This window comes from Nelusetta ayraudi, unplaced genomic scaffold (genome assembly GCF_046127955.1).
Source record: "Nelusetta ayraudi isolate G7.1 ecotype Tasmania unplaced genomic scaffold, CSIRO-AGI_Nayr_v1 ptg000033l, whole genome shotgun sequence".
NCBI lineage: Eukaryota > Metazoa > Chordata > Actinopteri > Tetraodontiformes > Monacanthidae > Nelusetta > Nelusetta ayraudi.
The window spans coordinates 7,398,530-7,423,747 of record NW_027466083.1 but is presented as its reverse complement, the minus strand read 5'-3'; the positions used below and the strand labels follow the sequence as shown (position 1 = coordinate 7,423,747).

The window sequence follows — 25,218 nt, the reverse complement described above, 5'->3', positions numbered from 1 at the left end:
GGCATCGTCCTGAAGAGGGAAACCCAAACCACCCTCTGCCCAGCCATGTCCACTGGTTCTTCTGAGGCCTCCCAGTTGGACATGTCTGAAAAGCCTCCTCAGGGGAGCATGCCAGTTTGGGTGGCTTGATCATCTGATCGAGCCTCCAGTAAACCAGTTTAGGTGGAACCAGTTTAGGTGGCTCAATCATCTGATCAAACCACCTAAACTGGTTTACTGGCCATCCTGGGAAAGAAACTCATTTTGGCTACTTGTGTCCATGACCTTATTCTTTCAGTCCTGACCCGAGGCTCTTGGCCATTGATGCGAGTTGGGAGGTAGATTGACCGGTGAATCGAGGTTCAACTTGTGGCTCAGCTCCCTCTTCACGGCAACAGATTGGTTTTCCATCTGTGTCACTGCTGAAGCTGCTCCCATCCGTCTGATGATCTACCTCTCTATTTGACCCCCACTCCAATACTTATACTTTAACTCCTCTACCTTGTGTCGGACTTCTGTCCTGTCCCGGAGTGAACCCTCCACTTTTTTTTTTCCAGCTGAGAACCATGGCCTCAGATTTAGAGGTGCTAATCCTCATCTGAGTCGCCTCGCACTCATTTGCAAACCACTCCAGTCAGCCGAAGGATCACATCATCTGCAAACAGCAGAGATAGGCTCCTCAGGTCAAAGAACCCCTCCCACCAAGCTGCAATATAAACTTAAATATAAACTATGAACAGAACCACTGACAAAGGGCAGCCCTGGCAGAATAGGGTAACTTGTAATAAAATAAATTTGCAAAGTAATCTTTCCCACACTGTCGTTAACAAATCTTAAATAGAATAAAGATTGTAGATGGGCGACCTCATGTCAGTATGTGCTGAGAAGAGGAGAGATAAGCAGCCTAAGAAACCCCACAGTAACCAATATAATTTGACCTCCGTCAGGAAAAATATCTTATTTCATGTCCAAGAGGTGACCACTATGAGGTACTAATGGCTTAATAATCATTTCCTAATAAAGCAATAATATTCTTCATATACTTTAATCTTTAATTTTATTTTCACACATATAATTATACATAAAGTGTTTCTAACTAAGTAACTAAGATACATTATATAGGCAATGCAATAGTATATTTTCAGGTGAAATGGACACAACAAGCAATGTTGCCCTCATTGTTTTCAAAGTTTGGATACTTGGGCCCCATTGTATGACAATATTTAAATTCTGATTCCAAATTTAACCTTGCTTGAGTGAACTGAGACAGAGAGAGATCCCTTCCATCCACAGAGTAGTTTTTGTACGAGAACAGGTCTGATGGTCTGGTCTCTTAGACCATAGATAAGAGAACTCAGACATCTGGGAAACATAAAAACACAGACATAAAGAGCAGCTTGAATGCGAACAACTATAGTCCTGTTAACGTGGTTTAACAGTAGATAGACAATTGCATTGTGTACAGGTGAGCAGAGACTGATACCCAGCTGCACCATGTGCAGAATCAGCGTTTTACAAGCCTTCTCAGCTGAAACCTTGTCTGTGGAGGCCGACCAGGCTGCTACCATCACACCGATGTAAGTAGAGGTAATTATCACTGCTGTCAAAACATACCAGAAATAGATAAAAGATTTCTTGAAAAGTTCAAAAACAGGATCCGGGAAAATATTTTCCTTTCCACAATAATCTGATATCTTTCCTGTAAATTCTTTTGAAAGAGACACTTTCAACAGCAGGGCAACTTGAACAAAGACATATTGGAAACCAATGACCCAAATAATGGCAATAGATGCTCCTGTATTTCTAATGGTAACAATGCTGGTGTGCCTCAGTGGGTAACACACAGCCACATACCTCTCCAGAGACATCACCAGCAGTGTGAAAGGAGAGATCAGACTGTAAAGTTGAATGATCAGTGAAAGTGAAAAACAGACATAATATACTAGTTTTACTCTACCAGCAGACATTAAGTACATTGACTGAGCCTGAAACAATAATGCAGTATCAGCAAAAAGTAGGTTGAACACAAGCACATAACGAGGAGTCTCACAGAAAATAGTTTTACTCCTCAGAGTGAACAACATTGTGCAATTGATGAAAATGAAAACACAGCAGGGCAATGAAGTGATAGTGGTGAACACTGCTACTTCCAGTATCCCGAAATAGCGGATTCCAACAGTAGAGTTGTTTTGAGAGCCATTTAGATGAGACATTGTGGGTTCGTACAATTGAGAGGTAACTACATTCTACAGATGACAAGTGATGCAGGACAGCAAAAAATATTTTGTCTCTATGAATTCTGTACAATCAATCAATCAATCAATCAATTTCAGCCTGTCACGCCACTGCTGGCGGGTGGCCTCCACATCTGCTTCCACGCTTGGCGATCTAGGGCCACATGGGTCTCTGTACAATGTCACATTAAATAAAATGTTCAATATAGCTCCACCAGTTCTGCACAAAAAAGCTCATGACCCAACTTCCTGAATGTGGGCTACAATGAAGAACATGTGCTTTTATATGCTCCTCCTTGTGATGCAGCAGCACAAATAGCAGTCATATAGGATTCAAACTATGGAACAGAGGTCATTCACCTTTAGATTAACACAACAAAGCCTCAACTGTTTGCATTCGCATACATTACTAATAGTTGATACAAGTGCATAATAATGTATGAGGTTGCAGGAGAACAATCCATGCACATCTACTTGCCTTGTGAGCTACACTAGCACAATTTGAAGTTTGCTTGGAAAATGTAACTTATTGCTGTTAGGTCACATGCAGCAGTGTAACAAGACTGTCATGACATTGTAATTTCTTGGGTCAACACAGTGTAACAATATTAGAGCAAGAGTAAAAAGGAGTTTCCCTCCACATTTCTCCACATGGAATGGTTTTGTCTGTCAATAACGTGAACAAGATATGTTAGAAATGCTTCCTTGAATTTGCTTCAGATGTTCATGAGAAAAGAGCAGTGGGTGGATTGAGCGTGTTTGAGCAGTGGATGTGTTTGTAAAATTCCATTTTTGGATTGTTTACTTTTACTAAACTTTCACCACTGCTTCTGACAGTACAGAACACACAACTGGCACTGTTCAACGTTAGAGAAGTGGTGTTTTGGAATGCTGTAAATTTTCCTGGTTTTACTTGGTTATCTTACTTCCATTGTTTTGTATTTAGGTAGACTTTTCATCAATAATATTTCAGCTAGCTTATGTTGTCAGGTTCTACGAAATCTATGAAATCTGCCTTGATTTATGGTTTTTATATATATATATATTTTACATATATATGTATATATATGTATATATATGTATATATACATATATATATACATACATATATACATATGTATATATATATATACATATATATAAAAACCATAAATCAAGCCAAATATCACACACTAGACCAAATTTAGAATACGAGCTGATGCAATCACTACTCTCTTCACACTTCACAACTAAACTTTTTCCCATTCTGATGAAATTCTCTGAGTTCCTGCAGGGACTCCCATGTTAATACTCAAGTCACCTGCAGCTTGATCATTTCATCACTTTAATTATCCACATTTGCACATGCACATGTTTTAGGTAAACACTGATGTTAATTATGTTTTGCCAATTGTTATTGTTGTTAATGTTGTTATAGCAATGATTTTCAACTCAACTTCTGCCCATACCTTCAACTAACTCCCTGTGCTACTTTGTCTCCCAAATGATTCATTAAATATTAAAGCCGTATGCTCATTATGCCTTTGTAAAAACATATTGGTTTAATTAATGTTACCCGCGGAGTTCATTGGAGGCTCTCAAGTGTAACCTTTCAGCAAAAGAATAGAGAGTTTAATGAGTTAGTTATCTGTCCATATTGCTGACTGGCTCTCTGTCTCCATCTTTCCCTTTCAATGTGTGAGAAGGGTCAGAGGTCAGGATGGCACCTGTGTGTGACGGAAAAGCAACAGCAGAGATGGCATAAGGCTGGTTGTGGTAAAAATACTGTGTGTCAGCTGCTTCAGAGAGCTGCAAGCGGTTCCAGAGCGCATGATAAGTGCTGATAAAAATGGCTGTAAGCTGGGTGTCCAACTTTTAGTCATGAGTGTTTATTGACTTGTGACTGTTGAAACATTTTGCGTTTTCTTCAGCTCGTCGCTCCCTCCAGTCCGTGTGTGCAGCACAGCAGTTGCTTGTTGTTTGGTTTCTATGTGAGCCAGGAAACAAGGCAGGTACTGCTCTTGAAAGCTTGATCCAACCTTGTGGTTTCTTTTGCAACCCACCAACTGGGATAGTTAACCAATGGATATATGAATGAATGTAAATCTAATACATTGAGATTTTTAAACTCACATTGCCGTATTGAACAACCAACATGCAGACCAATTGGAAGCTATTTCTTTTTCCATTCCAATGCACACTCATCTGCTCATGTTGTTTGTCTGTGGCTTTCTCCATGTCGTTTATCTTCTGTGGTAAAACCAACAGAAAATTAAACAACACATTATGTAACATAACAATGCTGCTGAGAGAAATGACTGGGACTACCCTATCATTGTACACTTTAATGAGCTAAATATAGAGACAGAGAGACAGAGAGAGAGAGAGAGAGAGAGAGACTTGTGCACTGTTTGAAAATGCCAACAACATGAATTTTCCCTGTTGAACAAAAAAAATAAAAAAATAAATAAAAATCACCAGAGCCTCCTTTGGAATTGTGGCAAGGAGTAGAAGTAGTGGTGAGTGCAAACCTTCAAGAGGATCTTGAGTTGGTATTAAGGTATTAAGACCTGTTTCAAACTTACCAAATGTATGGTTTGTATTCTGTCGAGGATAAAGTTTCTCTCTACTTGTTTTGTTCAAACTTTTGTCTGTCATCCATTTCTTCACAGAGACCTATGCAATCCCTCTCCCCTGGGATTCCTTATTATGAACCCCAAATTAAACCATTACCTTTGACAATATGTACTGGCACCTTACAATGTGTTGTGTTTTGAATATTTAATGTGTGTAAATGAGTCACCAGGAGACAAAGTAACCTGAGGGATCTCCACCTTGGCAGCAGAACAACAACAAAGCTGCAACAACTTTTTCACTTACACCTTGCAAAAAGTTGGGTTTCAGTAAAAAGAAAAAAAATGATTACCAGGAACATAAAAAATGTATAATAAATGAATAAAGTGATTTTCATAGGTTACATTTTCAATTTGACGAGGACGAACAATTGATTTGTTGTGTTGGGTTTTTTTCCCCCCGTTTTTTTTTTTTTTTTGCTTCATTGCTTCAAAATTGAATTTATAAAGCCCTCAGGAAATGGGACGTTGAGCTGTCTGGTCTCCTAACTGTAGGCCTTCAATGGTTTTGCTGGATTTTTCATTTTCATATTTCATGAAAATATCCCATTAAAATTATCTTCTTCTTCTACCGCTTCATCCGGGGTCGGGTCGCGGGGGCAGCAGCCTTAGCAGAGATGCCCAGACCTCCCTGGCCCCAGTCACCTCCTCCAGCTCATCCAGGCCAGCCGGGAGACATAGTCCCTCCAGCGTGTCCTGGGTCTTCCCCGAGGCCTCCTCCCGGTGGGACATGCCCGGAACACCTGCCCAGGGAGGCGTCCAGGAGGCATCCGGAACAGATGCCCGAGCCACCTCAGCTGGCCCCTCTCGATGCGGAGGAGCAGCGGCTCTACTCCGAGCTCCTCCCGGGTCGCCGAGCTTCTCACCCTATTCCTCAGGGTACGCCCAGCCACCCTGCGGAGGAAACTCATTTCGGCCGCTTGTATTCGCGATCTTATTCTTTCGGTCACTACCCAAAGCTCGTGACCATAGGTGAGGGTGGGAACGTAGATCGACCGGTAAATCGAGAGCTTCGCCTTTCGGCTTAGCTCCTTCTTCACCACGACGGACCGGTACAGCGACCGCATCACTGCAGCCGCCGCACTGATCCACCTGTCGATCTCACGCTCCATCCTCCCCTCACTCGTGAACAAGACCCCGAGATACTTGAACTCCTCCACCTGAGGCAGGATCCCCCCACCGACCCGGAGAGGACAAACCACCTTTTTCCGGTCGAGAACCATGGCCTCGGACTTGGAGGTGCTGATTCTCATCCCAGCCGCTTCACACTTGGCTGCAAACCGAGCTCCTTCCCCCCCAGCGAGGTGACATTCCATGTCCCTACAGCCAGAGGCTGTTTCCGAGGCCCGGGCTGTCGAGGCCCTCCGCCTCGACCGCCGCCCAAACCACACTGCACCCGACCCCTACGGTTTCCTCTGTCGGTGGTGAGCCCACAGGAGGTGGGACCCGCGTCGCTCCTTCGGGCTGGGCCCGGCCGGGCCCCGCGGGCGAAGGCCCGGCCGCCAGGCGCTCGCATACGAGCCCCAACCCCGGGCCTGGCTCCAGGGTGGGGCCCCGGTTGCGCCATACCGGGCGACGTCACGGTCCTCTTTTTGGTTTGATTCATAAGGGTTTGTGAGCTGCTCTTAGTCTGTCCCGTCACCCAGGACCTGTTTGCCTTGGGAGAAGCCTACCAGGGGCATAAAGCCCCGGGCAACATATCTCCTGGGATCATTCGGGCACTCAAACTCCCCCACCACGATAAGGTGGCAGCTCAGGGGGGGAGCCATTAAAATTATGACTTCCATAAAAAAGAATGTATATAATCAATTGAAATTGAATATTTATTCTTCGTGTTTGGTGAACGGTTTTATGTACGTCGACATGGGTACCTTTTGTGAAATTACTAGTGAATAATCATTCGTCTGAGCAGAAAAGTAAAATCAACAACAGATCATCGGTGGAGACACCTTTGAGAGGTATCAATGCCATTTGTGACATCACCAACAGCTGGTTTCCAGTTTATGTGTTTCAACACATGATATCTGTAAAGTAGCCAGCAAAGAAGTACATGGTGACACTTGCAGCGTAACTTTTGAAGTCTGGATTATTTCTCTTGCAGTTGACTTATAAGATCAGATAAGAAGTGTAATTTTATGTGGTTTTATTCAAATCTTAAAGAAATTATGTATTGTTCTGTACATATTTTCATGACATTATTTCATATCCATCCAAATCAAACACACAAAAGTAGTTAGTACTTTTTTATTTTATAAACATCATGGGACAGTTTACAACAAGTACATATTACACAAATTAATATTGTTTTTAAAGTGATATTTAAAAGGATAATTGAACATTTCGGTAGATTTGCTTCACGTGTGCTGCTCTGAGAACAAAATCAAATGTAAATGTGCAAGTTAAAACTTGTCCTGGAGAGCATTTTGCAGTTGTTGAATTGCTTATTTGATGAGTCTTAAGGGAGGAAAGCCTCTACAGTTCACCTCTATTCTGTTTTCTGAGCAGCTTGTGTATCTGGACCCTGCATCTCAAAACAGCCACTGACAATTAAACAGAGTGTACCTTCTCATATGACTAGAGGTATTCTGGCAATAGACAAATTTACCAAAAATAATGAGTTATATATTGTTTATATTTGGTGACAGGGAAAATATTCTTAATACATTCTTCGTTCAATCCATCCATCTCATATACTCGCTTACTCTTGCACTGAGGGCAACAGAAGTCTGCCAGAGCCTATCCCAGCTGTCATGATGTGAAGGCAGTGTACACCCTGGACAAGTTGCCTGTTCATCAGAGGGCCACACAGAAAGATACAGACATTTAGAGTTCCCAATTTGCAATACATGCATGTTTCTGGACTGTAGGAGGAAGCCAGAGAACACGGAGAGAACCCACACAGACACAGGGGGAACATGCAAACTCCACACAGAAAGGCCCCAGGGCCGGGATCAAACTTGCAACCTCCTTGCTGTGAGGCAGCTCCTTGCTATACCACCGTGTCGCCACATTCTTAGTTGATTTTACATTTTTTTGTTGTTGGTTGCCATAAGAAACTGCTTATATATGCCGGCAAACACAGGACCACGTTTCTAAATCAAGTACTTAATCAAGAATACTGACTTTTGTTTGACAAATCATATCAAACATTTTCAAGAAAAGCTCTGCTTGTCAGCTGGAACAGCCAGCAAAGTCAGGCAGCAGCAGCAGAGATTCTGCATGAGCACTGGCCTGATGTTTTTATCTCTCATACCATAAATTAAAGCACTCAGGCATCTTGGGAAGATAATAACAAACAGGTAAAGAACACTCTGAACACGCACAACTATCAGTCGTGTTGTCATTCTTGACAGCGCCTTAAGCATCAGGGTGTAGAGGGTGGAAGAGAGGGTGAGGGCCAGCTGTACCAGATGCAGCAGCAGTGTATTACGAGCCTTCTGGAAGGAAGTTTTGTTTGTGGAAGCTGACCTGGCTGCAACCATCACACCAATATAAGAGGAAGTGACTGCCAGACTGGCTGAGACAAACAGAGAGCAGGTGAAGGCTTTTTCATAAATGTCCGACATTGGGCCAAGAAACAGAGCAAAGTGGGAGCAAAAGTCTTTCATTTGCAAGCTCTCCAGCTCTGCAAATGGGAAGTCCAACAGCAGACCGACCTGAACAATCACGTTTAGTGAACTCAAGGCCCAGACTATATATATATATATATATACATACATACACACATAGTAATATATATATGTATGTATGTTTTAAAATTGCAACATCAACAATGATACAATTTGCACAGTAAATTAAAAAAAACTGAATTACTGACATCCTGCCCTCAGTTTCAAATTCTTTCCCATGTTGCTGTTGAAGCATGACATAAAAGGAAGTAGGTGGATATAAAAACCCCACACAACATGTGTTTCTCTGTGGACTTTCCATCTTCAAACAAGTTGGTCAGGAACCTTTTAATGCAGAAACATTAAGCCAGTACCACACATCTGATCAGCTGGAATCTTGCGTTGGATTCAAATAGACAAATGTGTTTTTCTGTTGTCCTCCACTTTTAATGCAAAGGATGAAATTTGTCTTTTAATCACATGTTTACTTAGAATGTCTAATCTTACCCAATCTACAGCCAACTCTACAATTGGAATGAACTATGTAGGCAAACTGGAAGTAGCAGTGTTTGCCATTATCACTTCATTGCCCTGCTGTGTTTTCATTTTCATCAATTGCACCATGTTGTTCACTCTGAGGAGTAAAACTGTTTTCTATGAGACTCCACGTTTTGTGCTTGTCTTTAACCTCCTTCTTGCTGATACTGTATTATTGTTTCAGGCTCAGTCAATGTACTTAATGTCTGCCGGTAGAGTAAGACTTTCATATCATGTCTGTTTTTTATTATCAATGATTGCTGAAGTCACCCTACTGACCTCTCCTCTCACACTGCTGGCAATGTCTGTGGAGAGCTATGTAGCTGTATGTTACCCACTGAGGCATACTAGCATTGTCACCATGAGAAACACAGGAGCAGCTATTGTCATGATTTGGGCCTTTGGTTTCCAATATGTCTTTGTTCGTGTTGTCCTGCTGTTGAAAGTGTCCCTTTCAAAAGGAATTGCACTCAAGACACCAGATTCCTGTGGCAAAGAAATTCTTTTCAATGATCCAGTATTTAATATTTTTAAGAAATCTTATACTTATTTCTGGTATGTTTTTGCAGCAGTGATAATCACCTCCACCTACATCAGTGTGATGGTAGCAGCCTGGTCGGCCTCCACGGACAAGGTTTCAGCTGAGAAGGCTCGTAAAACATTGATTCTGCACATGGTGCAGCTGGGTATCAGTTTCTGCTCACCTATACATGACGCAATTGTCTTTCTCCTGTCAAAACATTTAAATAGAGCCGTAGTTGTTCGCATTCAGGTTGCACTTTATGTCTGTGTCATCATGTTTCCCAGATGTCTAAGCTCTCTTATCTATGGACTAAGAGACCAGACCATCAGACCTGTCCTCATGCAAAAACTACTCTGTGGATGGGAGGGCTCTCTCTCTGTCTCAGTTCACTCAAGTAAGGCTAAAGTTAGCTGTCAAATTCCTAATGGTTTCTTAATAAAACCCAATTTGTCAAAACTTATATAATGATGACATCACCTGCTCTGTCCTGTTTCCCTAAATAAGTGAACAATGATAACATAACTAGAAACATCTTTTATCATCCAAACTATAAGGCTATATTTAAATAATGCTCTGTGCCTCGACTATTAAAGCTGTTGTTGAGTCCATATTTGATTTAACAACTGTGTTCTTTTAATCCTTCATCCTTTCATTCATTCATCTTCTATACCCACGTATTCCTATTCAGGGTCACGGGGGTCTGCTGGAGTCTATCCCAACTGTCTTAGGGCAAAGGCAGCTGGTCCACTGTATTTAACATATAACTTAATAAAGTGGTGAACCTAACTCTAAGTCATGTTACTGCCTTTTAAAACTTCATCATTCACTTGAAGTTGCTTCAACACAGTTTTGATGTTTCTCAGACCTGATGTTGCACAGCACCGTGGTGTTTTCTGTGCTTGGGGCTGCTTTACTCTGCCATTGTTAAGATGTTTTTAGCAGGTAAATGTAATACATTCACAGCATTTTAATAAACAATAACAATAATGTATATGGCTGCTGTTCACCACCCGCAACTATTTTCATGGAGCAGTTTTTCTAATGTGTTATAAGAACAATTAATTTGGTACATTGTAATTTGTGTTACCTCCAATAGCCTCTGGTCATATATATTTCATTACCTCCTTTTGATAGAAATGTTAAAAAATAAAAGCTATGAATGGAGTTTTAATGGCTTTTATGCCAAGAAAGAAAAACATTATTTTAAGTTTGGAAATATAAATATAAAACTTTTGCTCTATACTGAAGTATTTTTGTTTTATATTTTGCATAGTTTATTGGAATTATTCACAAATTGTAGGTGCAATAGATATTAGACTTGTTTACCATCTTCACCATGTAATAAGACACTCTCTCTTTCTCTCTCTCTCTCTCTCTCTCTCTCTCTCTCTCACACACACACACACACACACACACACACACACACACACACACACACATACACATGTGCGCGCACGTACTGATATACTGAAAAAAATATTTGTAATTGCTCAGGCATTTTCCTGTACAGTTCACCCTCAAGAACTTTTTAATATTGACTAAGTTTAGATATTCTGAGATCAAAGTTTGCAACGTATATTGTGAGTATCACGCGTAAATACATAATTTTACTTGTTTATTTGAGAGAGAACTTCTGTCATCTTAAGTAGAAGGTTCGTTTTTGTCTCTACCATCAATAATCAGGGTTTTCGGCAGACTGATATACCTTAAACCAACGCATTACATCTATATATTTTCCTTTTTTCAAGCTAACTTGTTCTGAATTAATGTTTTTTTTTTTTTTTAAGACATAAACTCCCCCGCCCAAAAAAAATAAAATAAAAATCTTTATTTAAACGTCCGATATATCACCATAAAGTATAGACAGTTTTGTGTACTTGTGTACTACGCCTTGTTTTTGTTTTGCGAACGTCGGGTACGCTTAGTCTTTTTACTTGTTACTTTTTCTGACTACCTTTGTAGACTGTAGACTATCCTTTTGTTTTTGTTTTAACCTAAGTAGTGAGATCAGAGAAAAACCGGAGTCAAATTCCCTGTTTGGCATGCACAAACTTGGCCAATAACGCTGATTCTGATTCTGATGTCAGAACACATTATATGAAAACTGCCTATTGTTTCCGTGTTGTCACGACGTTTGATATTACGTCACGACGTCAACAGACGACGGTTTTTCCCTCCTCGCTGACGAAGCTATGTCCGTGCTATGCTAACTACACTTTCACCTCTTTACATTGTGGACACCTTCGCCGTTAGTTTGTCACACGAAAGCTCAGACGACATCAAACACACCCAGTGACATACTTGCAGGTAAAAGACCAAAGTTATACTTGTATTTCGACTGCCTTGTTTTTGTTTTGCAAACGACGGCACGCTAAGTCTTTAAAGAGCTAGGTAGCTAATGCTAGCTTGACGCACGTAACTTTAAACAGTGTCGCTAACTTGTTCATTTCAAGATTTAAGGAAAGAGCTGTATGGGTGGTTTGAGTATGCCACCTTTAAATATAGCCTTTCGTTAAAACAAGAGGTGAGGTTTGGCATTTAATATTTTGTCGGAGTCGCTGACTCCTTAAGCTAACGTAGTTAGCTGAAATGAAAATTATTTCTGGTAGTGTTGGTTTGTTAGTCGTTGCCTCCTGTTCTGTTCTGAACTTTGATGAAAAGTAGTTTAGAGGGTAGGCTAAACAACAGGGTGTCGTGTCGTGTTGATGCTGTGTTTGACGGAAGGTAGAGTGAGTCAACGGCGCCGTCTCCTTAGCTGCACGTGGATCCTGGACAGTGAACCAGCTGAGGGTCGAGTGGTGGTCCCAGGCAGGACCTCAGTTAGGATGCACTATCATTGACAGTTGGACTAACTTTAATATATGCTGGACAACAACAGTTGTCCTGATAGCGAAGTGTAGCAGATAGGTGGTGGATTCTTTATAGCTTGAAAAAGGTGTTATTCTTGCTTCTTTTCCCGTAATTTGATATTTCTTCTCATTACCTTCGTATTTCTACCCCTTTGCAGAAAGCCATATGCTGTCCTGCTAGCAGGGCAAGATGTTCAACAAGTCATTTGGCACTCCCTTTGGGGGTGGAACAGGGGGCTTTGGAACCACATCGACCTTTGGACAGCAAAGTAAGCAGCTAAGCTTTGTTTTACTTCATGTATTAATCTCTTGGACACTACCCAGTGCAGTTATTTACAAATGTAACATTTATCCATCATAAACAAAGAAGAGGATATTATAACTATTTCTCCCAGCTCCTAATTTGAACTCATGATTCTCACAGATGCAGGTTTTGGCACAACAGGTGGATTTGGAACATCGGCATTTGGGACCACCGCCAACACCGGAGGACTCTTTGGTTCTGCACAAAATAAACCTGGTTTGTTCACTATTCTTGCAGGAATTATGACGCATCTCAGTGTCACCGAGAATTCAGAATGTATACTTAATAAGTGAAGTGTGGTCCCTTTCCTGTTCATTTACACTATATTACATGTCAGTCAACCTTTGTGACAATTTATCAGCCAGATATATCAATTAGGTTTCAAAGTGTTTCTGAGGAATGTATTGCACTAATCAGCAATTACTCATTTCCAGCAGGAGGACTGTTTGGGTCCAACACATTTAGCCAGCCAGCTACATCTTCAACAAGCACTGGTTTCGGATTTGGCCCATCAAGTGGCACGTCAACGAGTCTGTTTGGCAACACTGGAACGGGCACCACCACCAGTCTCTTCTCCAATCAGAATAATGCTTTCGGTAGCACCAAACCAACAACCTTTGGAAGTAAGAGACTTTGTCGCCATTCCCTTAACAGCATGCTGCTAAATCTACCATAAACTGCAATGGAGAGACCCCTCTCCACCTTTGGAGAAAAAAAAAATGTTTACTTCACAACATGTTTGAGCAACACAAACAAGTTTCCCTTTCCGACTCAGGCTTTGGAACCAGTACCAGTGGTGGTGGGCTATTTGGGTCAACCAACACTACTTCCAACCCATTTGGTGGAACGGCTTCCTTGTTTGGAGGCTCTGGTTTTACTGCCAATCAGCAACCAGGAACAACTGTGAAGTTCAATGTAAGTAGCTATGACGGAGGAAATGTGGCAGTAGAAAGCGCTATGGACCATGTTTTGGGATTTGACACTGCTTTTTTTCACTGCTTTTTTTTTTTTGTTTGTTCCTAAGCCTCCAACAGGAAATGACACAATGGTAAAAGCAGGTGTAACTACAAGCATTAACACAAAGCATCAGTGCATCACAGCCATGAAGGAATATGAGAACAAATCCCTGGAGGTAAGACCGCAGGCTGATCGCTCCCATTTTCTCTTGTTAAATGATTCTTGCACACTTTGCCATGAGTTTAATAATGAACTTACCTGACAAGGCACTTGCATTCTTTTTGGACTCTTCCAGGAGTTGAGATTGGAGGACTACCAGGCGGGCAGGAAAGGCCCAGCCAACCCAATGGCTGCTGGGACAGCCAGTTTATTTGGCACTGCCACAGCCACATCCAGTGCCACAACAGGCCTGTTTGGCTCCACTGCTGCCAACACTGGCTTTCCTTTTGGACAGAACAAAACCAACTTTGGAACACCAGGTTTAAAAAAAAAAAAAATCTATTCATATATATGTGTATATATATATTTATATATGAAAACATCTCGTTGAAATCAGTTGTCACAGCAGCACAGGGTCATGTTCTGTTTGCATAACCTCTGTATGTCATGTCTCCTTGCCACAGCGGCCACTGGTGGATTTGGTGCAAGCACAGGTGGTCTGTTTGGTCAGCCGGCCCAGCCGCAAGGCGCCAGCTTGTTCAAGCCTTTTGGTCAGCCTACCACAGCACAAAGTACTGGGTTTACCTTCAGTAACACCAACACCATGGGTCAGGCCAACACCAACAGCATAGTGAGTTTTCCTGATCAAAACTCAGGATTTTAATGTTAGGATGTAACATTAAAATCCTATGAACATCAAGATTATTCCATGTTCAATGAAAACAACCTTTTAGTTCCTTGTGTAATTTCGGCTAGACAGTAACGGTCATCCTGTGGTTTCCAATGGAATAAAGCAGAAACCAAGAAGAGTATTAAAACCTTCTAAGTGAGACAAAATCCAAAAGATGAGCAGGTGTGGAAAAAGTGCTGGCCGTAACAGTTTGCCAATTCCTTGTCTTTCAGGGTTTGTTTGGAAACACGGCAGCCTCACAGGCAGGTGGGCTGTTCGGTGCTGCTCAGACAAGTACTGCCACAGGATTTGGAACTGGTACTGGGCTGTTTGGCCAACCCAATACTGGCTTTGGAAACCTGGGAACTCAGGTAGTCACCACAGTTCACACTCCACCCCTATGTGCTGCAAAACAAATTGCCCTTCACTGACGTGAAACATTTGAAAGACGTATGATGAATGTGGACAAATTCCGGGAGTGCAAACGTGTCATTTCAATCTTTGTCTGTGTGTGTGTGTTACAGCAGAGCTTATTTGGCAACAAGACGGCAGGGTTCGGCACCACAACCACTAGTGCGCCATCCTTCGGCACTGGCACTGGCTTGTTTGGCAACAAGCCGGCACTCACTCTGGGGACTGGAACCAACACATCCTCCTTTGGTACTGCCTCGTCTTCTATATGAACAATCCAAAAGATCCAAAAAATTTAAGAGTTGTTCTTGCATCGGGAAAGTGTCTGGTAAACTTGAGTACTGGTGCTTACTGTGCTCACTTTTGTTGCTAAAGGTTTTGGTGCAAGCACTGCAGGAGGGAGTCTGTTTGGGAACAAACCAGCAACTGGAGGACTTGGTACTGGATTGGGAACTACCTTTGGAACAGGTACACAAGGATAGTAATGAAATGCTTTTTGTTGTTTCTCTGCAAAAATAGATACTGTTTCAGTCAGACAAGTAATCACTAATCGTCTTGAATTTGAGTTTTTCTAAAATGATAGTCAGTGAGTTTTGAGTGCTGGTTTTTGTTGAAAGCTCTTTTTGATATAGATATTTGTGTTAAACAGTTGGAACTGGACAGGCATCTTTGTTTGGAAACACCCAGAATAAACTGGGCGGCACATTGGGAACCATTGGGACATTCGGAGCCACTGCATTTAACAGTGGAACTAGCAGTTTAGGCTTTGGAGCAGCACAGCAACCAGTTGGTAAGACCCACCAGAGAGTTATAAAAGTTGTGTTTTTAAGACTTGGTAGCAGTTTTGACCCTAAGTAACTCTGCTTGGAAAATCGTTCAGACCTGTACTATGCCTTCATGAGTTTTTCTTCCCAGCACTTACAGACCCAAATGCAGCGGCTTCGCAGCAGGCCGTCCTCCAGCAGCAGCTCAGTATTCTTGCATATTCCCCGTACGGAGACTCTCCGCTGTTCCGGAACCAGCTCGCTGACCCCAAGAAAAAAGAAGAGGTGTGCAGCGAGATTAAGCCACTGAGGCAACTGCTTGTTGTCGTGTCATTAGCGGTGTTCTTTTCTTCAGTGCAAACCTTCTCCATTAGTGTTGAATGATATTCCTTTTGTTGCGACAGCGTTTGAAACCAACCAATCCAACAGCCCAGAAGGCTCTCACCACGCCCACTCACTATAAACTGACCCCTCGGCCTGCAACACGGGTTCGCCCCAAAGCGCTGACGTCATCAAACGCCTCCAAGTCACAGCTGTTTGATGGCCTGGATGACGACGAGCCCTCGCTCACCAATGGAGCCTTTATACCGAGGTGACCGGGTCGCCAAGCCAAATGCGTGAATACAGACAGCAGTGGTGAGGTAGTGAAATAACTTGCGTGTGTTGTGTTTGGTCCGTAGGAAGAGCATCAAGAAACTTGTGCTGAAGAACCTGAATAGCAGTCAGTACAGCAGTCCAGGCAACAAAGAGGTGGACCAGCTCGCTTCACCTGCAGAGTACCCACAGAATGGTCACAGGTGTGACACACACACACACACAATGAGTTTTGTTATGCAATTTACTTTTTAGTGGTTTTTCTGTTGAATTATTATTATACTATTTTTTATGGATAACTAATGATCATCCATAGACAAAGGAGAACTACCATCTGCTCCCTACTGTCTTTTTTAAATGATGTTGTGCTCATTTTTATTTTCCTGCCTACTTGTAGTCATGCTGAAGAAATGGAAGACCCGAGGGAAACAATGGCATCCGGAGACCGAGCAGAAGATGACCTGGAGGTCACAAATTTCTATGTGAACCCCATCGCCAAGCCCATCCCGCATGGTCGTCTCCAGGCCAGCCTGCAGGACACCATCACTGAGCTGAACATGCACAAGGTTTCCAGGAACGGGCTGGAGGTCAGAAGAACTTCAAATCTAATACATTAACTTTCTCTAAATGTTGGTACACAGCAGAGTGTTGCCGGTCGTTGTTTAAACTTTGTTGCTGCTCCACCCTTAGCTAAGCAGCGATGATGTGTCAGCATCTTTGGGGGAGGAGTCACTTCAGGAGGACAGAGAAGAGGAGCCCCAGGAGACTCAACAGGCTCCTCATCCTGCTGGTGAGAGTTCTGCCGTTGACTTTAGGTTACAAGTTGTGTTCTGTGTTATCCAGACGTCTCAATGGTGGAGGAAAAAAAAAATGTCTCGTTTCTGTTTTGTTTTCAGGGATTGTTTTGAGACGTGTTGGTTATTACACCCTCCCCTCCATGGAAGATCTGGCTGACATGCTGGATGGCAATGGAAACTGTGTGGTGGAGAACTTCTCTGTTGGCAGGAAAGGTAAAACAGAGCACCGCTCGGCCTCAGCAGGTCATTTAGGGAACCGCCAATGTTTGGGGAAGTGTCATCTCTTTCCTGTCACTTGGTAACAGGCTATGGGTCCATCTTCTTCCCTGGTGAGGTGAATGTGACGGGCCTGAACATGGATGAGATTATTCACTTCAGACGCAAAGAAGTCATTGTTTACCCCGACGAGAAAAACAAGCCACCCGAAGGGGAAGGGCTAAACAGGTGGGTAAAAGAAGAGGTCGTCCCTTTATCTGCTGAAAGGATTGTTTCTTTTATAGTTCACACTGTTTATTGGAAATCACACTTCAATCCCATGATCTGATTCCGTTGCAGACGAGCAGAGGTAACCCTTGATGGCGTCTGGCCGAACGATAAGACGACCTGCACTCAGATCAGGAGCCCAGAGCGTCTCTCTGATATGAACTATGAGGGCAGACTGGAGAGAGCCTCGCGCAAACAGGGAGCCCGCTTCCTGGAGTACCGGCCTGAGACTGGCTCCTGGGTGTTTGAGGTCAGCACTTCCCGTTTTACTTTAAAGAAAAAAAAATGAGCCCGACGTGACATTGACCAGCTCGTCGCTGTGGCAACACAGCCAGTTGTTTTATGTTTTGGTTTTGTTGAACATCAGGCGGTGGTTCGTGTTTCTAGTTGTCCGCTGTAACTGACTCTTCCTTCCCCCTCAGGTTGCCCACTTTTCCAAGTATGGCCTGCAGGACTCGGATGAGGAGGAGGAAGTTCCGCCCAAAACCGACCCCAAGAAGCAGAAGACCACGGTGTTGCCGCTGTCTTCGCGGCTGGCGCAGCAACTTCCCAACTCCCAGCAGCAGGTGGCGCCACAGGCTCAGGTAGAGCAGCCTGTTGAAATCAACACTCCTCACTTCTCATCCTCACTGACATGCTGATATGATGTCAGGATTGTTTCACTCAAACTGCTCCATGAAGAAAGAACCATCCAAGTTCTCCTGGGAGGAACTTCCTCTCAACACAAGATCGTGAAAACGAAAGCCTTTAATTTACTTTACTTAATGTAACCCGCCTTTGACTTGAGAGAGGTTAATGATTAATGAAGTTTGTATCATCTGCAAATTCTACTAGCAAGGGGAGAACTGAATGTGGAGAAGGGTATTTATGGAATATTTCAGCCAGTGGAAACTAAAGTGCTGACTTTAGGCCAAGGAGTATAAATGGAGATAAAACTTAAATTAAAAATAAAGATTGACAATCACATCATGTTTCTGTTGTTGTTCTGAACAGTATAGGTCAATACAGTGGGTGTACATACATACCTACATACACACATATATGTATATCTTTATAAATATATAAACACACACACATATGTGCACACACATACATGTCTCTTTCTTGTCTATTTCAGTCACCAACAAATGGTCAGCAGCAGAATTCCTTAAGTTGTATCCAAGTTTGCTTTTTAATTGCCTATAAACATGGGGCCCTTTTTGAGATGGCCACATGTGACATATGTTGTGTAAGATTTGAAGTCTGTCCCCAGCCTAAGGGAACTAATAAAGAGAATAAATTGTGGAACTGCGTGTGCTTTGTGTGGTGAGAAATGTCTCTCTTACTGATGAAATCACAATGATGCAGTTTTCACTCGTCCTTTTATCGTCTGGGCGACAACAGGATTTTCATGCACAAATGAATCCCAGAGCTCGACGCTTTGAAGTCACGCTGATGATTTGTGTGTGTCCTCAGTCCACTGCGGTGACAAATCTTCAGCTGGACAGCGACATGGCTGACATCACCCAGAGCCTCCCAGCAGAGAGCGTACTGGGTGGAGAAGAGGACGATCTTCAGCCCTGGGACATGGACGCGGCTGGCGGCAGGCTCGGAGGTTTCCTCCCCCCTGAGCACGACGCTGTCTCTGCGTCCAGCCACATCGCGTCTTCGCTGGGCATCAATCCGCACACCCTGCAGGTGAAAATCCACAACAGAGACGAGCAGCTCCACCCTCAATTGCCACAAAAGTAGCACATCTTCTGCTTCTTTGTTTTTCAGATCATGAAGGCTTCACTGTTTGCTGAGGCTGAAGATGATGAGGAGAGCGATATGTTCCAGGAACGTGTAGTGATGAAGAGCTCAGCCGACGTTTCATCCCCTCGTCACCCTGGAGCTCAGGGCCGACCCTCTGGTAGGACGTCTCCTTGGCCCTGTCGCCGCTTTTCACTTTAACGCCACGTTCAGACTGCCAGCCAAAATCCGATTTTTAGCCCATCCAGATTGAAACCGGATGGCTCTCGTCTAGTCTGAACAGTCACAAATTACATGAAATCTGATTTTTGCGAAACGGATTGAAACCACCTTCGGGAGGTAGTTTCAAATGGCATTTGGACAGATGCGTCTCAGTGTGAACAGCTCCAAACACACCGATGGGATTCGACCGTCCGTGACGTCACTCTACGTGACGCAAGAGCCAATGCGCCAGACCAGAGAGGGCCACCAGAGAGGGCCACCAGAGGGCGCCATTCCAGGTGCAGAGCTGTAACGTAATGGAGCAGAGAGAAGCAGTAGAAAACAGCAGTCCCTGGACAGAGGAGGAAACTCATTGGCTCATCAGTGTGTGAGGAGACACTGTGGCTCCATTCAAGCCAAGCTCCAGGCCATGTAGCGCAACAAGTGCCGCTGTCGCAATGATATGACGTCACACACTGCACGCTATGCTGGACGACGCCTCCACTCCGACATCGTTGCTACAGCAACCTGTCAGATGGGTCAATAATGTGGCCCAGTCTGAACAGAACCAGATCCCATTTGGACACTTGCTAAAAACAGTGTGCACAGTCAGCCCTCAAGATACGGATTTGAGAAGGAATCTGATTTGAATCAGATTTCACTGCTGTCTGAACGCAGCCTAAATTGCTTCTGATTGTTGTTAGGTGTGTCTCAACCTTCCACATCTCGCTCTGTTGTCTCCACAGTCAGCGGCCTCCTCCAGACTCGTTTCACGCCCGGACTCCTCCTCTCACACCTGTCAGATTCTCCTCGCCCCCCACCTCCTCAATCTCTTTTTGCTCCACGAGCATCTCCTGCCCCGGTTGAACCCTCACGATTGTCTCAGTGGGCGGGGCCAGGACCCTCGTCCTTCATGTTGCCCTCTCGACCCACAGAGGTGTCCATCAGGATAGTTGGCGCGCGGCGACTGGGCGGGCCCGTTCCCCTCAAAGAGTCGGTCACTCAGGGGAAGGTCAGTGCGTCTTCAGCAGACCGCACAATGAACAACAGATTGAAAAACACAATGAGAGGCGGTGCCTTTAATAGGTTTATGTTTTTGCAGGGGAGTTTGTTGATGGATGCGGGGCTGTTTGCGGGACGCTCCTTCAGAGTGGGCTGGGGTCCCGGCTGGACACTGGCGCACTGTGGACAAAGGCTCAGCTCGCAACTGGACAAACAACTTGAGCATCAAGACGCGACCGGCAAGACCGACTTCAGCTTCCTGCCAAAACCGGCCAGAAGCCGACCGTAAGCGAGCGTTCACTCTCATTTACTGTTTGCACCGGCATGACGGCGCACAGGCGTTTCAGTACAAAACAAAACTCATCATGAAATGCTTGGAAACAAACTTCATCACCAGTGTGTTTGCTAACTGCCTAATGGTCCTTGCAGTCTAACAGAAAGCCCCTATAAGGTGGTGGTGGAGCAACTGGTTGGTCTGGATCCCTCCACTACGAAAACCAGTGAGGAGCAGGAGGAGAGGCAGGCGGTGCTGCAGCGCCCCCTGGAGATCTGTCTGAAGCACAGCACCGTCTGCACCACCGACACCTCGGCCTGCCCCCTGGTCCGACCGCAGACTGGTGTGGAGGCGCTGCACGAGTACGCCGAGTGGATCTCAGAGCTGAATGACGAGCGAGGAGACGTCGACCGTAAGACATCCAATCTGAGATATCGTTGAAGCGGGTTGACGTGCCAATCGTCCACACTCACGCCCTGACTCCTTACTCCTGCAGCTCTTCTGGGTTACTGGTCAGAAGCCTGGACGCTGTGTAAGGCCCTGTGGGGCCGGCTGGGCCCCGCAGATCAGGACCACGACGCTAACACGGCTGGAAGAGAATATGAGCGGCAGCTGGAGAGAAGGCTGACCTTTTCCACCTGGTTGTCCCGTGGAGCCTCCTACAAGGTGGAAGAGGAAGTGGCGCTGGCGGGGAAAGGCAGCCACACAGAGGCCATCTTCAGCTACCTGACCGGCAACCGCATCAGCGAGGCGTGTCGACTGGCGCAGAAGGAAGGTGAGAGGGACAGAAGGGCGGAAAAGTCAGATTGGACAATCAGACTGAGGAAAATATTCATCATGGCGAGTCCAGTGTCTGACTCTGATGTCTGGTGTGTCTGCAGGAGACCACCGCCTGTCTCTGCTGCTGTCTCAGGCCATGGGCTCGCAGTACTGCCGCGACCTGCTGGCCCTCCAACTCGCCGACTGGAACCGCATGCAGAACGACTGCTACCTGTCGGAAGAGCGGCTGTGCATCTTCGCCCTGCTGGCCGGGAAGCCCGTACGACACGCCGCCCTTGTTTCCTTTTCTGTCCCCGCAAAGTGTTTGTCGGCCACCTCCTCGTCTGACGTCGCCCTTTTTCCGCTGCTGTGGCCACAGGTCTGGCAGTCGACCGACTCGGTCATCAACGTCTGCTCCCAGCTGGACTGGAAACGCTCCTTGGCCGTCCACCTCTGGTTCATGCTGCCTCCCACCTCCTCAGTGGCCGACGCCCTCGCCAAATACGAGGACGCTTTCCAGGTGAGTGGCGTGGCCGCCTGGGTGGCAGGTGAAGCCGGCTGATTGTCCCACTGATGAGCCCTGTCTTTCTAGGGCGTGTGTGAGGGCGGGAAGTACGCCTGCGCCCCTCTGCCTCCTTACATGGAGGCAAATCTCCTGGAGGAAGAGGAGGAGGAGGTGGAGGGAAACAAACGGCCACTGTATGACCTTTGCTTCCACCTGTTGAAGCTCTACAGCGACAGGTAGATGAACACTAACACAAATCATATGTATCACAAATGCAAGATGAGACGACGGTGATTTTTGAAGTGTGTGTGTGTTTGTGTGTGTGTGTGTGTGTGTGTGTGTGTGTGTGTGTGTGTGTGTGTGTGTGTGTGTGTGTGTGTGTGTCCTGCAGACACTACAGCCTGCAACACCTGCTGGATCCGCTGACCGTCACCTGGGAGCGTCTGGACTACCGTCTGAGCTGGCACCTGTGGAGCGTCCTGCAGGCGCTGCACTACAGCCACCTGAGCAGCGCGCACCAGGGTCTCCTCCACAGCAGCTACGCCGCGCAGCTGGAGAGCGCGGACCTCTGGCACCTCGCCATCTTCGTCCTGCTGCACATCCCCGACGACTGGTATGTCCGGCTCTCCTTCGGGACACTTCGCATCATATTCACAATCATCAGTCTATCTGCCGGCGGCACCACAGAGGCATTCATCCACCTGGAACGTGCATTTGCATTTTCAGTCAGCGGGAGCGAGCAGTGAGGGACATGCTGACCCTCCACTGCCCCCTGGAGGACACAGATGAGTCGGTCCGCAGGGAGCGATTCCTGACAGAGCAGCTGCTGATCCCGGAGCAGTGGATCCACGAGGCCAAGGCCACTCGGGCCCGCCGCGATGGCAACAAACGGCAGGAGGCCTTGCACTTGTACCGGGCCAGATACTGGAACCAGTGCCACAGACTGCTCATCCAGCACCTCGCCTCCGGTAAGGACACTCGCGCAAAACATCACAGAGTAAAGGCCCTTGGAGCGGAAAAGACAGAAAAACCTGACAGTGGTGACGGTATTTTTATTTTCATTTTCCTGATTCAAAGTACTTTTTCATTCTCTTTCATTGTCTTCATCTAGACTGCATCATCAATGACAACCACCACTACCTGGAGGAGTTCCTGGAGGGCCTGGCGGTCCCTGAACACAGCGCCACCATCCAGGACTGGGACACAGCAGGAAGGGTGTACCTGGACTACATCCGAGTCATAAAGTCGCTGCAGGACATCCAGCAGGTGCGGTGCCCGCTGTCACGCCATCGCTAACGCTCAACAGCATGACAAATGGAGCCGCACTTGACATATTAGACCTGCACGTGTTGCGTAGGATTTGATTGATCATGTGAAGGAACTGTTTCCTCGCCCTTAGATGGAAAACGCCGGTTACGAGCTTGAGCGTCTCCACAGCAACGTGACGTCGCTGTGCAGCAGAATCGAGCTGCTGCCATGCAGCACAGCCCGAGACCGCCTCGCCCAATCAGGTAAGGCCGCCGAGATCAGACTGACCAACGCAGTCCAACGCGAACACAACGGAAAATTATTAAGGTTCCCTCATTCATTGCTGTAAAGACACTGAAAGTCCAGTAGCACTTATTTAAGTGATAAGTTTTAGATGATTCAGTAACGTTTGTTGGATCCCAAAAGTCTTAAGGTCCTCACACACCGCAAATTTCATACGCATATTCGCCTTGCGCAAGGTGTGTACAGGAAATATTCGCTTCTTTGCGTCGTTTATTTGCGTCACTTCGCTGTTGCCCGGTGTGTAAGGACCTTCACTCATAATGACCCACAGGTCACAGGTCGGGTGCAGTCGACTGTCCTTTTTTTCCGTAACCAAACTTCATCCTTTTCTGCAGAGATGGCAAAGCGCGTGGCGAACATCCTGCGCGCGGTGCTGAGCCTGCAGCAGGGCGACGCTGCCGCCGTCAACATCCCGCTCGCCGACCTGGCGCCGCACATCACCCGCCTGCCCATGCCGGAGGACTACACACTGGACGAGCTGCGCGGCCTCACGCAGTCGTACCTGCGACAGCTGATCGTCAGCCAGTAAGGCCAGTGGATGGCGCCAAAGACGGACACCCATGATGTGGAGACAAACACGTGATGAAAACTGCTGCAGGACTTTTAAATCCAAGAATCAAAATTGAGTGTATTGAGTTGGAGTCCAGCGAGAAGTGCAGAGATGTGTGCGTGTGTTTTGTTTTGTTCTGTTGTTGTTTGAGAATGAGGAGCATTTTGAAAACGGACCAACAGTGACTGAAACTCCATTCCAGAACTCTCTGGTGAAACGTCCCCAAATTATCCAGAATGAGTTGATTTGGCATGAATGTCTTGCGTAATCTCATCTTTAATCCCATTAACGATACACAACTCAGCTTGAAGATTGTTTTGTCTTTTTCTTGCTGTGACCAGCTCCTGCCCGTCGAGTAGTGTTCCTTCCTTCTACACACTTGACACTTTTCTGAGTTGTCACTGAGGTTTATTTTGAAAGGCTCCAGACAGTCAGGAAATGCCATGCTCTTTTTTCAGCCCAAAGAACCCCCACCCCCATTGCAGAATCAGATCATGTGTTTGTTTGTGAAACATTGCATCCCACTGCTTGTTTGACTATGATGCTAATGCAATCATTGGCGTAGCACAGCATGGCAGCGTGGTGAATCGGTTTATGTGAATAAAATGATTGAATATCGAATACAGGCAGTGACCGAAAGCGCAACACACCCAAGTTTTGACATCGAAGGAGCTATTTTTGTAGAACTGTTTGTTTTCAAGTGCGTGTGTGTTTCCTCTTCAATAAGCAGCCAGCAGAGATTTGTGTTGTCACAAAATTTCAGGTTGCTTTTTATCCTTTTGATTATTGGAGAGGGGATGGATGCATAGTTTTGAGAGGAAACGATTTACTTATTCATATTTGATGTATTGACCTTTTTCTAGCAGGCCTGTTTCTGATTCCTGTAAGTTGGCAAAGATTGATATCAGTGTGTAAAGGTTACATTGTTTCAGCTGTTGTTAATAGGCAGAAAACTGTTTGTGGATGGATACTGCTTTGTGTGTGTGCGTGTGTGTGTATATGCGTGCATGTTTTCTGCTTATGTTAATTTTTAATAAAGTCATGTAGAAATAAAATGTTGCCTGTATCCTTGTGGTCTCATTTCTGCCAAAGTAGAAATTGACAAAAGTGTGTGATTTCACATCAAAACATTAAAACAAAAAAAACAAACAGATTTAAAGCAGA

General features: G+C 45.1%; 4 protein-coding genes across 10 annotated transcripts; 2 read left to right on the top strand and 2 right to left on the bottom strand.

Moving 5' to 3' along the window:
• Positions 1 to 625: 625 nt before the first annotated feature.
• On the bottom strand, positions 626 to 2,192 carry LOC142892110 (odorant receptor 131-2-like). Its single transcript, XM_076032163.1, has 2 exons — positions 1,287 to 2,192; positions 626 to 634 (listed from the first exon to the last, which is right to left on the bottom strand). Exons 1-2 carry the CDS (start codon positions 2,190 to 2,192, stop codon positions 626 to 628), a joined length of 915 nt encoding a protein of 304 aa, XP_075888278.1.
• A 5,785-nt stretch (positions 2,193 to 7,977) lies between these two features.
• On the bottom strand, positions 7,978 to 8,520 carry LOC142892097 (odorant receptor 131-2-like; the record flags this gene model as incomplete). The annotated part of the gene is made up of 1 exon (XM_076032151.1): positions 7,978 to 8,520. A coding segment is annotated over one exon (543 nt), but the record flags the coding sequence as incomplete, so codon positions are not given.
• A 448-nt stretch (positions 8,521 to 8,968) lies between these two features.
• LOC142892096 (odorant receptor 131-2-like) lies at positions 8,969 to 12,523 on the top strand. The gene is made up of 2 exons (XM_076032150.1): positions 8,969 to 9,887; positions 12,501 to 12,523. The coding sequence occupies exons 1-2, from the start codon at positions 8,969 to 8,971 to the stop codon at positions 12,521 to 12,523; spliced, it is 942 nt and encodes a 313-aa protein (XP_075888265.1).
• nup98 (nucleoporin 98 and 96 precursor) lies at positions 11,638 to 25,109 on the top strand. 7 transcript variants are annotated; one of them, XM_076032029.1, is made up of 35 exons: positions 11,638 to 11,800; positions 12,501 to 12,611; positions 12,767 to 12,862; positions 13,081 to 13,269; positions 13,422 to 13,561; positions 13,671 to 13,778; positions 13,899 to 14,082; positions 14,227 to 14,393; positions 14,666 to 14,803; positions 14,960 to 15,092; positions 15,219 to 15,311; positions 15,493 to 15,633; positions 15,759 to 15,892; positions 16,012 to 16,199; positions 16,288 to 16,404; positions 16,599 to 16,788; positions 16,892 to 16,991; positions 17,098 to 17,211; positions 17,304 to 17,442; positions 17,554 to 17,731; positions 17,904 to 18,065; positions 18,937 to 19,158; positions 19,240 to 19,372; positions 20,160 to 20,425; positions 20,516 to 20,700; positions 20,845 to 21,101; positions 21,186 to 21,464; positions 21,571 to 21,728; positions 21,828 to 21,968; positions 22,041 to 22,189; positions 22,345 to 22,566; positions 22,680 to 22,921; positions 23,065 to 23,219; positions 23,353 to 23,464; positions 23,840 to 25,109. In XM_076032029.1, the coding sequence occupies exons 2-35, from the start codon at positions 12,533 to 12,535 to the stop codon at positions 24,031 to 24,033; spliced, it is 5,505 nt and encodes a 1,834-aa protein (XP_075888144.1). In that variant the 5' UTR covers positions 11,638 to 11,800; positions 12,501 to 12,532; the 3' UTR covers positions 24,034 to 25,109. The 7 variants fall into 7 exon arrangements, with proteins under 7 accessions (XP_075888144.1, XP_075888143.1, XP_075888147.1 ...); XM_076032028.1 differs by having other exon boundaries at positions 15,490 to 15,633; XM_076032032.1 differs by having other exon boundaries at positions 14,957 to 15,092; positions 15,240 to 15,311.
• The last annotated feature ends 109 nt before the right edge of the window (positions 25,110 to 25,218 follow it).